Below are 13,162 nucleotides of genomic sequence, written 5' to 3'. Positions count from 1 at the left end.
CGAATTCTCTCTGAAATACTGTATAGGGCTCCTCCACACTATCCGCACTACAGGTGTGTGAAGGATCGCTATAATACCCACAGACAGACGTGTGCGGGCATCTGTGAGGAGACTGGAGAGAGAGAAATTGCATTGGTATTGAAGGACTGTGTCTTGCTTTCTCCTCGCATCACTGAAGCTGAACAATCATTTCAAATGGCAAATTTCTCGTCACTTTCAGAGTCTTCCTGTGTACAGTAGGTAACAACATGTTCAACTCCATTCCTCCAATACACAATTTGGGAATCATTTCGATGATCCGTCCGATACGATAACTAATTTAGTAATTATCAGCTGCCACCAATATTCTAACCGATATGTGCATCGCTAACCACCAGTAAAACCTCTAAATGTTTTGTGGACTGTGCAAAAAAAAACACACCTGTCAAGGGCATATAAGTTTTATAAATATTTGAATGTCATTCATAAAATTCCTACAAATATTTCCATGACTTTTCCAAATCTTTCCAGCCCAGGCCTGGAAAAGGGTGTCAGTGGAAGCAATATAGCCAATATTTGCTCTCTTGCACAGAATATAACATATAAAACAATTTTCTCTTCCATAAATTGACTGCTTTCAATGTATGTGACTTGAATGTGATATGTGCTTCTGTATATACTGTAGCACCTAGACATAAAGTGTCGTGTCAAGAGGCGGACAGGTTAGTCAATAGGCTGGTTTGGCGAGAACGGCCAATGGAGCCATGTTAAGAATAAGAGAATCGCAAACACATGTCGCCTTACCTGCATCTTCTCAATCATTGCAAATAAATCTGGTGTCTAGAAAGAGAGGAGAGCGAGACGAGGTGGCCATTAACAGTGTGTTTGTATTGATTATTTCTGCAGTTTCAGTCTGAGAGAATCTGAGGACTGTGGTGTGATCTCACTTTTCACACAGGCTTTGTTGTGGAACACCATGAATCAATTCATCTTTTCACACTTTTTTCACTCCTTCACAACCCCAACTGTTGTTGGGAGATTCAGTTAAGACTAGATGTGTGTCAGAATCAGAAGCAGTTTCAATTCCATTTGATTCACATCATTATCATCACCATAGAAATATTACTGTTTCTTAAAAGAAAGCTTCTAAAGCGATATTTTAACTTTGTAACACGTCGTGACTCGTGGCGCGTTATGCGTTTGTAGATCGGCTATTTTTACGGTTTTGAACATTTTGGGAAATTCTTAAAAATTTGCCTGTATGGCATGCTCAAAATATGGACGCCAGATTGAAAGTGCTTAAGCCCATCTGTGGGTTTTATAAATATTAAACCAATAAAAAGTATAAACAAGAGCTTATGACAAAATAATAACTACATTGGATCCATTTGAACACAGGATCTTTTTTCCATTTCCTGAAAAGTAACTGTTATGGACATACAAGGTTTCACACCCACCTGCAATGAGTTATACATAGACCTTTATTGATCCTGCAGGAAATTCAGTTTCCATAGCACCCAGCACCGCAGTAAGGTTGAAAGAAAGATACAGGTAAGAGTAGAGAACAAGTAGCCTACAGAAAGGCCCCTTCTCCACCAAAAGAACGTCGGTTCAAGAACTGGTTCCGTTCTAGATTCTGGGAAGTGGGAACCTTGGTGCTTTCAAGGAACAAGCAGACATCTTTTTTGGAACGAAAGGTGGAAAAGGGGCCTTTAAGAGTAGTATAGGGTAACACTAGTGGACACTAGTAGACTAGTTAAAACGCTAGCTAAACCAGGAGTAGTATAGGGTAACACTAGTGGACACTAGTAGACTAGTTAAAACACTAGCTAAACCAGGTCGGCTATTCAATGTTTTTCAGGCCAGGGTAACCTTAGCTGAGAGTGCTGAAACGGAGACCCTCACTACATATCGAATAAAATTGTGTTGCAGATTTAGCTTTTTCGAAGATTTCATAGAGGTTAGACTTGCTTGACAGCACTATCAGTTTGTTTGTTTGTTCATTACCTTTTGTTTATGTTGGATTCATTAATGTGTATTTTCAGATATTTTACTACGGTCAATACAGCAAACTTGACCTTTGGCCTTTTACTTGGTTCACTCTTTTTTCCACTCTACACTCTCTTGCCGAAAGTAGTTGATCTACAAGTTTACAATGCTTCTCGCTGTGATGTGTTGTGAGCTTGCAGATCTGCTATTTCCGGCGAAAGTCCCCGCCGTATAGGGATGTAGTGGTTAACATTAAACAAGAACTGCCAGGTGCAGCAAAGAGAATATGGGTTTTTTATCTCCCATTGGCTTAGAGGTGCTAGAAGCAGCCAATCATGAAAAAGTGTCCACTAGGTCCTCACTAGTCTCAACATTAGCCAGGTGCAACCTGGCTAAAAAGTTCCTGTCACACAAAGATTTGGTGCCGAGACCCTCAGTTGACTACCCATGAGTTAAACACTATAACACCAGTTAAGTGATGGGGGAAAGTGAAGGGACAATGGCAAGTGGTTTCATAAACTTATCACGAAACACAGTAACAACATTAATGTGATTTATGTAAAGCAGAGTTTCACCTGACTCAGAGCCTGTATGATTTCTATCCCTTCCCCCCCGCTGGCTCTCCATGCCGTTTCAAGTCATCATTGTGTGAGCAACTTGACCCGGCCACGGCAAAACATGCCAGCTCCAATCTACTGTAGCTCTGTGGCATGTCAGCCAGCGATTTGTTTACACACTCGGAAGATTATCGGGCTAATTTGCATGCTGAAAATTTCACTGGCTAGTGGTGGACATTTAAGTAAATGTACTTAAGTACAGTACTTAAGTACAGAGTTTGTACTTAAGCACTGACTTAAGTAAAAAATCTGTACACCTCTGCTGGCTAGTAATCAGTAGCAGAGTAAGTGGCGAAAGAAGAACTATAACTATGGGAACATCAAGTCTAAAGTGGTGCAGTACATACAGACTGAAAGGAACTTTGAGTCAAGGCTGACGCAGTCCAACAGTTTGTGTACAGAGCAATATTGTCTTAGCCTTCAGTGTGGCACTGGTTATGAGTAAAGTCCTCCGCCATGGGCAAACAACAGTCTGTTTCAAGCCCTAAAGGCAAACACCCCCTCACATGGCTGCTCTCAACAGCACTGGCCACGGGGAGTAGAACAGAACCAGAAGCACAAACGTGAAGTCACATGGCGTTAAACCCAGAAGCCGTTTGAGACACAAAATTGTGTCATGAGATCCGGCCAGACACAGTTTTAATTCATAAAATGTTAATGCTCAAACCATACGAAACGACCACAGAATTATGACAGTATGTTACATTGTTGGATTTCAGCTCTTAAGATGTCCGACGGCCCATAAGTCAGTCTACTATTTGTTACTAGAGACCATACTTAGATCAAAATGTTCATTTTCACGCAAGATATATCAAAAGTTAATGAATGGATTACCATGAAACTTGCCGAGAGCATGTTCGTGACCCATGGAGGATGAACCCTTTTTATGCAGAACAAGGGACAATTGCACCACGAATAAAGTTATCGTCCTGTAGCCTACGGACGGATGAAGTATGAATTGTTCCACTTGTCTTCTGCTTTAAAAGGAACTATGTACCTCTTTATGGCAATTTATTTAATTTCACATTGAAACCTTTGCAGTTATTTCCCCAACAGACTTGTTTGAATAAATAGTCCAACCTCGATTTGAAGAGCAAGTTTCCAAAGCGTCTGCTTAGCATGATTCCAACTAATTCCCTACTGTAAATGCTACTTACATGCCTGGGCTTTCTCCGATATTCCCTTGGATAATGGCATTGAATGCGATGACTTTGATCCATTTTAGCTGGAACGTAACCCCCCCCCCCCCAAAAAAAGAAATGAAATAGAAACAAACGTGCCCTCAGGATAAAGTCAGTGAGCAGAGCAGGTTCAGGTGTCCCGTACGAGACTGGCACACCAAACGCTGTGTCTCTGTCCAGCTCTGGACAGATGGGCGCGTTCCACCGCTCCATCCATGGTAGACCTGCATGCCCCGTCAGTCGCTGTGTCCATGACTGACAGAGGATCAGATCAGACACTACGGAGCGGAGGTCCCTGTGCTGCTTGTTTGTTCTGTGATTATGTGTGAGGTAAGCGAACATGTCTCAGGTTACATTGCAACATACGTATGCACATCCCTTGGCAGGTGCTGTGTAGAATTTACATTGAAGAACATTAACTGTGCCTTTACAGGACTTGTTTAGTGGACAACACTAAGGCTCTATACATGATCCCCTCCGTTTCCAGTTACTTCGCGAGAAAATGAGAGATCTACAAGCTCACAAAGCATTACATATGCCTTGTGAGAGTGTAAATTGGCTATTGTTCACCCCAGAATAGGGACGACAGGGTTCGATGTGGTTAAAATAAACGCTGACCTGAATAAGAGCCACTGAGCTCCAACATTGTCCACTAAAGCGGTAATGTGTGCAGGTTATTTGTCTGTTATCTCACGCTGAACTGCCCTCATTGGAAGCTATACAATACTGCTCTCTGTGTCTCTCTTAAAGGCTTTGGGGAAACTCTGGCAACAGCAAAACAACTCTCTCTCTCTCTCTTTCTCTGTAACTCATTCTCTGTCTGTCTGTCTGTCTGTCTGTCTGTCTCTCTCTCTCGCTCTGTCTGTCTTGCGTCTCTTCCACAGACATACAGTACTGTAGCACACAAAGCTTATACAGTGACACATAGTCAGACACACTGGCAGATAGAACAGATTTACTGTACTATATAAATTACACTGACAGCGATGGAGAGAGGCAGATTGTGGGAGGTGAGAGACAAGACACATTTGTGGTGAGAAGTAGAAGTGTGTTTCTTCTAGAAAGAAAACAAATCTCAAAGTGAGAAAGTGAACAGAACGGAGGAGGAGGTTGATGATATGGAGGGTGATGCAGGGAATGTCCTCATTAAGACCTTACTGATGACAAGCACAGTGAGGTTTGTCATCAGCAAAAGAAGCACAATAACTGTCATGAGCAACAAATTCTGTCCTCCACACACACCCACACACAGTCTGAAAACTTAGGATCTGCTTAGGTCAAGTGCTATGTTTTACTTCTGACAGATGGTATATTGTTCATTATACGCCAACGCTGTTGATTGACTGTAAATATATTATCCATCTCCTGTACATACTAAATGATCTGCGTGTAGGCTGGTTTACAGTGTACACATACAGTAATAGCCTCATATCCATATCCTGTCATATTATCTTCATATTATCTTCCTTGACAAAAGATGTACTGTATGTTCATATCAGTGATAGCTTGTACATTATACTTACACCTGTATTATATTAGGTTAGTCTCTTTATTCATATTGGTCACAGCTAGCCCATGTCATGTCAGTGACATGGTACAGTATAAGCCAAGGCATCCTTATTATATTCATGTTTTTGTTTTTTTGTGGCCTTTATTTTATATTTTTGTATGGAGGGACAGACAGTAGGCTGACAGGAAATGGGGAGAGAGATGGGGGGGAAGACATGCAGCAAAGGCCGTCGGGATCGGGAGTCGAACCCGTGGCACACTGCCAGACTGTATTACCAGCCAAGGTGCCTGGACCACTGAGCCACGGCCCTGGCCATTATATTTATATGGTAATAGAAGTGTAGTAGGCCTATATTACCACTAGCGATGTCTACAAATAATGTACTATATTTTAACTTCTAGAAAAACAGGGTCAGACTCAGAATCCCATCTGGAGTAATGTTATAATTACAGTAGTTAATCTAATACATTTTGTTGATGAGTCGTGTGCTGGAGCTTGAGCTGGCTTGATGCGTGTTAACTATGAATAATGATTGTTCATTTGTGTGTGTGTTTTTGTGTGTGTGTGTGCGTGTGTGTGTGTGTGTGACTGGCGCGCTACGAGATGGTAGGTCTGCTATTTTTTTTAAATCGAAGAGCGACTGACATACCGTAGAAAACATTTTTAGAATCTGATCTCAGGTCAGAATGAAAACTGTCAGGATGTAGAAGACATTTTTTGAATCTGATCTCAGGTCAGAATGGGTTCAATTAAGTCTGTTATTGGTTCTAAATGTCAGTTTCAGATATACTATATTTTCACATATTGACATTAATTCCCTATTCTGATCACAAACCTGTTGGGATTAATTGCAGACTAACCTGGTTTGTCAGTGATGTGATTAAAGTGATACATCCTATAATCCTTCAATGCTCTTTCTGTTCATCTCATCCATTTGCTCTTCATCTCCCAATCAAAGCATAGTCATTTACAAATACCAGTCAAATATTTGTCGGGTTTAACTTGGGTTACGAGGACAGGCTCTTGCAGTAGTAATACAAATATTTGCTCATGTCCGATGACTAATCTACTACATACATGCTACTGGCTGCATATCAATTGGTCTATAAAACATAAGCAGCAGCATTAAACATACAGTAGATTCAGCACCGGCGGAAGTGGAATTTTGGAGTGAGGATCACTGATAATGCTGGATCTCCTGCCAGAACAACAGTTATGTCAGTATCTGAGATTTGTTATTGCATAAAGCCAGGAACATTTCCTTTTCGACTGGTAATGTGTTTGGATGTCATCCAAAGATCTACACCACCAACGACTGAAGGGTAGTGTGGTGGACAATAAAGAGGATGGAATGTCTACATGTGAATGTCTACATGTGAATGTATACATGTGAATGTACACACACACACACACACACACACACACACACACACACACACACGAAGGTGATCAGACCAGATAGAGAGAGACAACTCACAAATATCACGGGTGAAAGATCGTACAGTGGACCATGGTTCAAAGTTCAAGCCCTGCCCAACCCCCACCCTATACACTGCCAGCAGCATGTGTGGTGGTCTCCCTACCTTGTGGAGAAGTGAGACGCTGAACGGGAGCGAGGCCTGGACACACGGTGGGTCTAGTGTGGTGGAGATGCGGGGCTCAGCCCCATCTTGTTTCCTGGAATGACACACACACACACACACACACACACACACAGGAGAACGTTTCATTGAAGGAGGCACTCGGCTGTCGCCATCATGACATCATTGTTGACGATTCATTACACAATTGTGTTTTTGACATTGAACACTCGAACATATAAAAATACAAATGGAATAATGTTTGCCTTTTAGGCTTTGCAAACATGAGTTTACACAGCCTCGTGAGATTGCGACATCCATCTCTTGCACAATAACACCACTGGACACACCTGTTCCATCTCGTTTTCAGTGGCTGGTATCCTCTGTCAGGACTCAACTATCAGAAAAGACGGTTTCCTCCGGGTGAAAATGGAATGACTGAAAGTTGAATTTATTAGTTTAAAGTCTAAAATCTTGCCGTCACCAATTAATAGAACCTCAGCCAAACAAAAAGGTGAGAAGTTGCATTCATCAATTAATTCATGGCGTTCCTAAAAGCATTGCTAAAAACAAACACCTACACGGTTCTCAAAGGAAACGTCAACTCATCTCTTCTGTTCCATTAACCCATTCTGACCTGAGATCAGATTCATACGAGGTTTCCACAGGACACACACTGGTCTGATGAACCCATTCTGACCTGAGATCAGATTCTAAAAATGTCAGTCGTTCTTCGAATTTTTCAAAAATAGCAGACCTACAAGCTCGTATCGCGCCACTCGGTGGCGCGATATGAGCTTGTAGATCTGCTATTTTTCAATAGCTAAAGCATAACATGATGCCAACACCAAAATGGGTGCCCGGTCAGAATGGGTTAAAGAGTAGCTTATTACCCTGGGAGTACTAAGCTCAAGTGCCTCTAGTCAGACACACTTTAGGGATCTAGGGACACACTCCCCACGACTGCCGTTCCATTAAATAAATCTGTCTTCTCCAACCTTGCTGTATGGCTGGGCAATTAACTGACAATTTTATCGGAAGTGACATTTAGAACCTCTAACCGACGAATAATCAAGACGCAGGTATTTTAAATATGTATTTCTAAGGCTATACATATCAATGAATTGACACAAAATAATTAAAATAGATTTTTTTCAAATGACTAGATAATTGATCATCGACTTCGTCTACTCTGGTTACATAAGCTCAGTATAATAATTTGTTGTCCAATGGCAGTGTGCAAAAATAGCGATATAAAAATGATGAAAACAAAGAAATCCGTAATTATGGCTTCTGGCCGGTCTGGGTAACCCTATGTGACCCACGTTTTCTCTCTAGTGTGACACGTCATTTCTCATTTGACACTTGTCACGCAGAACATTCATTGACCTTTATAGGGTGGTGGTGGGTGGGAGTTTGCTGGGCATCGTGCTAATTTGTTCCCTGCCAACCAGCACTGTAGTCCTCTCCACGCAACCTCAATAATCAATGCCAACGCTGCATGTAATGTAGAGCACTATTGACATTGACAATGATGATGGTGCTCAACAGGCCAGTTAACAAAACAGGGCTTTAATCTATCCCATTCTGTATCTAGTCACGTACGGAGGAAAACAATTCCTGCAGCTAATTAATAATGCAAAACAAGGCCAGTAGTACTAAACAAACAAAGAACAACCTGCTGGTTAACAACTTTCAGTAAAGATGAAGAAGAGCAACTCTGCAATGGTGTCTCCATGACAATGCACATCATAGTCACTCTGGGGTGGAAACCTTGTATGTTCAAAACCTTTTCAACTTTTCAGGAACAATCTTTGTTCCAATCGATCTAATGTAGTTATTATTTTTAGTCACAAGCTCTTGTTTATACTTTTCATTGTCAAATGTTTATACAACCCACAGACATCGGAATTGGGAACGCACAAAAACGGATTTCACCCATTTTACTTGTAAAGACAATAATGTTGATTCTGATTCTGACACACTAAGCACTTTCATGTTAACTTTCAAATTAGTTCAAAAATAGCCAAAATACTTTTCTGTGACATGTGTCACATTCCTCAGTTCCACAAGCAGTAGCTTGGCATGACAAGTCATATTCAGTAACATGAGTATTTGTATTTAATTTACAGTACTGTATATCTGCAATAGGAGCAGATGTGTGCGTCATATACTGCAGTACAGTGTGCCATTAGTCATACAAAACCTTTACAACCATGACCAGAATTGTATGATCTTAGACTAGAGGTCATCTAAAGAAAAAGCAATTTAGTTTACCATAATTAATCATGATGATGTTGATTATAAATTAATAGACTTTATAAAGCACTTATAAAACACTTACAAAGTGCTTCACATAAAACTTAATAATAACAATAACAATAATAATAAAAACACAGTCGTGTATAAAACTGTGTTGAGAACTAAAGAAAATGTAAGGGAATCAAACATTCCATGTGTAATTATGGAAAGCCATGGATAAAAGTGAGCCTTCAGAAGTGATTTAAAAGGAGACACTGAGTTGAGCCTAAAGCTTTTTCTCTTTCATAGTACTGTTAATGATACTTTCACACAAGAGTCACTTAGTTGTGTACGTGCTAGTGTGTATGTGCGTGTGTGTGTTACAAGTGTGTGTGCACTGCAGCAGGGAAATGAAAGTAAAACTTGTGTGCCCTCAGCTGTTCCACACTATTCATTAGAACTATCACACGGTCACACACACCCACATTATGGAGGTGGGACGGTGTGTGTGTGTGTGTGTGTGTGTGTGTGTGTGTGTGTGTGTGTATGTGTGTGTGTGCATTCTTGCATGCATCTGTCTGGAATGTCAGTGAGTGTATGAGGCATGAGAGTGTCTACATAATAATGACAGCATGCATAATACGAACAGAGGACCATCAGCATCTTTCTAACAGAGCATGACATTCACCATATAACATAATTAAGGAAATGTCTTTATGAATGAATGTCTGAATGAATGAACGAATGAATGTCTGAATGAATGACCGTGTCACGGCTTCTCACTGGATAAAAACCAATCGCTCTGAATTTTCACACAGGCATTGACCATTATATTATGGAGGTCTTAACGAGGTCCTTTTTTCAATTTAACAAATGCAATTATGTTAATTAAAGTTATTAGAGAAATAATTTTCCCCAATGAGAAAACTCACATCAAGTATTTTTCTCTCAGAAACTGTAAGGGCAACAGTTACAAAACTTGGAGGGGAGGTTCATAATAATTATTAAAATTAATGTAATAATTACATCAGTAGGCCTCATGGTGACACAATAAGAGTCCACTTTATATTTTCCCTTTATAACTCTTGAATCGTAGGTCGTATAATCAAAAAAGATTTTATTTCCCAGGATTCCTTGTATTGGGTCACGACGCATATCCCCAATTTACAAAAAAATGCCACAACAAATGTCACAAATCACAAACGGAATGTCCAATCCACCCCAGATTGTAATCGCATGACAAGGGTGGTTGATTCAACAGAGAGCAATTCCATTTTCATCCATAGGGGGCGGCTTTAATCCACATAACTCAAGAACCGTTCACCGCACCGATTTCAAATTTGACACACACGTTCCACACCCCCACAGGCAGTGCAGTGCCGGGTGTCGAGTCGGTCGGACCCACGGTTGTCCAGAAGCGCCACAAAAGGCCTCTGCCCGGGCTCTGGACAGGGCCCTTGCCCAGGCTATGGAGCTGGCCTGTTCTGACATCACAACACTGACCCGCTCACGCCAGCTCAGTCGTTTCCATGTAAGAGCAGCAAGAGCTATAGCTGTCTTCCCCCTCCCTTGAGTGGTGGATTATGTGATCGAACCAAATGGACCCGCTCATTCCATTTTGTGGTCTCGAAACACCTTTAGGCTACTAGGAAAGTGATGTATCCTTCAGTGGAAAGCGCATGGTCGCAGTGGTGGAATGTTACAGTCCAGTCTGCTGAGTCCAGCAGATGAAATATGGTCATCGCAGTGTGTCGGCAGTCACAGCGCTGGGCCAGGCGCGAAATTGTATAGGCCACGGTTTGTTGTGTTGCGGCTGTAGCAGAGGAAGCATGACAGTGGGGTAACGCCAAGAACTGTGGCCAGTGATGCAGGTGATGCTAGGGGGCAGGGGTGTGAGGTGTCGCATTTTCCCATGTAAGTCGATGGGAAATTTTAATTCACCAATGAATTCATTATGCATTTATCATTTATATATATCATTTTATAATTTGTTAAATTGAAAAAGGGCTTTGTTAAGACCGTAATAGTATGGTCAATGGCTGTGTGAAAAGTCGGAGCGATGTGAGGAGCTACGACAGTGTTTCAGACATTCATTCAGAGTAGACAGACATTCAGACATTGAGTGAGTTTTAGTTAGATTATACTAAAAAGGATAAAGATGAAGGGAAGAGACTCATCATAACACAATAAATTACATTAATCAGTGCTGCAGATCAAACAGTAGTGACAAATTAAGAACTTTGTGCGAGTCAGTCAGTCAGTCAGTCAGTCAGTCAGATAGATGCAGGCGGGGCGTTACCAAGGGTGGGTCTCTGTGTAGACGGATGTAGTATTGAATCATGCTGATCACAGGGGTGATTTGACATTGTAATTGGTTAGCTAAATCAGTGGGAGGGGCCTATATTTCCGAAGGAGTCTGTGCCTTCGAGCCAACCATACTTCGATTTCCACATAATTGCACCTTTCCTGAACTCCTTGCCCGACAGACAAGTGCCTCCGACACCAGACTGATTACACCTCAAAATATATACATCAATAATAGGATCTATAAATCGCATTAGCCACACTGTACATCATTTGGTGTTCATATTATTCGAACGGGCAAGTCTTTCTAACCAAGGATGACATTCAACATCTTTCTAACCCGGACTGCCAGTGCCAGTGCCAACAAGACACATCCCCCCATGCAGCCATTCCATCAGCAGCACAGAGCGGAGCTATAAGTTCACAACTTGTGGTGACACTATAATTGGAAAAATAAAATAAGAGTAAAAAATATATATATATATATATATATATTTTTTACGACAATAATGACTAAATTCGGAGTGTCATTATTTTCTTCATGATTTCTTTCTTCCAATTTTCACTTTTTTCTAAATGGCCTCACTGACGCCACCTGGCCCCCCCTACACACACACACACACACTTTGAACACCACTGCATTAGACCGCGCTCCACAGTCCACACACCTGCCGCCCGCTCCGCTCTCCGTACGAGCCTGTAGCATCTTCCTGCAACAACATGTAAAGAGCAAGCCCTCCCACACAAGATTCAACGTACAGCACAGCCAGCTCTAAGCCACAGCTTCATCCACAACAACTTACATAACAACAACATACAGCACTGCCAAGGTGACTGGCCGTACTGTACCATTACTGTACCACTGTATGGAGGAGACAAGCAGCAAAAGTTACTCACACGTACGTACGGTGGCAGGCAGCACGATGCAGGACGCTCCCACCAAACACCGGCCAGTGACCAGCGAGCGGGACGATGACTCACTCTCACAGCTTCTGTCACACTTAAATCCCTCTCGCTCTCTCTATGTCTGTCAGTCTCTGTTTCTCTCTGTGTCTGTCTGACGGTCTCTCTCTCTCTCTCTCTCTCTCTCTGTATCTGTGTGTGTGTCCCTCCCCTTCTGTGTCTGTCAGTCTCTGCGTCTTTCTCTATTATCACTCTCTCTCTATCTGCCTGCTGGTCTCTGTCTTTCTGTGTGTGTGTGTGTGTGTGTGTGTGTGTGTGTGTGTGTGTGTGTGTGTGTGTGTCTCTCTCTCTCCGTCTATTACTCACCGTCTCTTAAACCTCAGTTTATTCACTTGCGGCTTCAGTTCAATTACACACCTGCTGGCTACGAGTGTACTGTCACACCCCTCCCATGTCACTGCTCTCTCTCCTCCCCCTCACTGTTTCTCACACACACACACACACACACACACACACACACACACACACACACACACACACACACACACAGTCACACACACAGTCACACACACAGTCACACACACCTCTTCCTTGGCGACTCCGAGGGAGGGCAGAATCCGTTTTACCGGCCCGGCAGGCCGGCCGGTAAACAGGGCCGGCCGGTCCTTAAAAGGGCCGGCCGGTCCTTAAAAGGGCCGGCCGGTAAAAAGGGCCGGTAAAAAGGGCCGGTAAAAAGGGCCGGTAAAAAGGGCCGGCCGGTCCTTAAAAGGGCCGGCCGGTAAAAAGGGCCGGTAAAAAGGGCCGGCCGGTCCTTAAAAGGGCCGGCCGGTCCTTAAAAGGGCCGGCCGGTCTTAAAAG

The 13,162-nt window shown here is 42.3% G+C and overlaps 1 protein-coding gene across 1 annotated transcript in view; it reads right to left on the bottom strand.

The window, feature by feature from the left end:
* The window catches only part of LOC308315869 (rap1 GTPase-activating protein 1-like), an 81,597-nt gene that overhangs the window by 27,218 nt on the left and 41,217 nt on the right, over positions 1–13,162 (bottom strand). Inside the window, exons 3-4 of the mRNA XM_080764103.1 lie at positions 6,860–6,953; positions 784–819 (exon numbers count right to left, since the gene is read on the bottom strand). Coding sequence (XP_080620229.1) covers positions 784–819; positions 6,860–6,953 — 130 coding nt within the window. The remainder of the gene's footprint in view (positions 1–783; positions 820–6,859; positions 6,954–13,162) is intronic.

Source organism: Protomyctophum bolini (assembly GCF_963924005.1).
Source record: "Protomyctophum bolini genome assembly, chromosome: 5".
NCBI classification, from domain to species: Eukaryota; Metazoa; Chordata; class Actinopteri; order Myctophiformes; family Myctophidae; genus Protomyctophum; species Protomyctophum bolini.
This window is presented reverse-complemented; position numbering and strand designations above follow the sequence as displayed.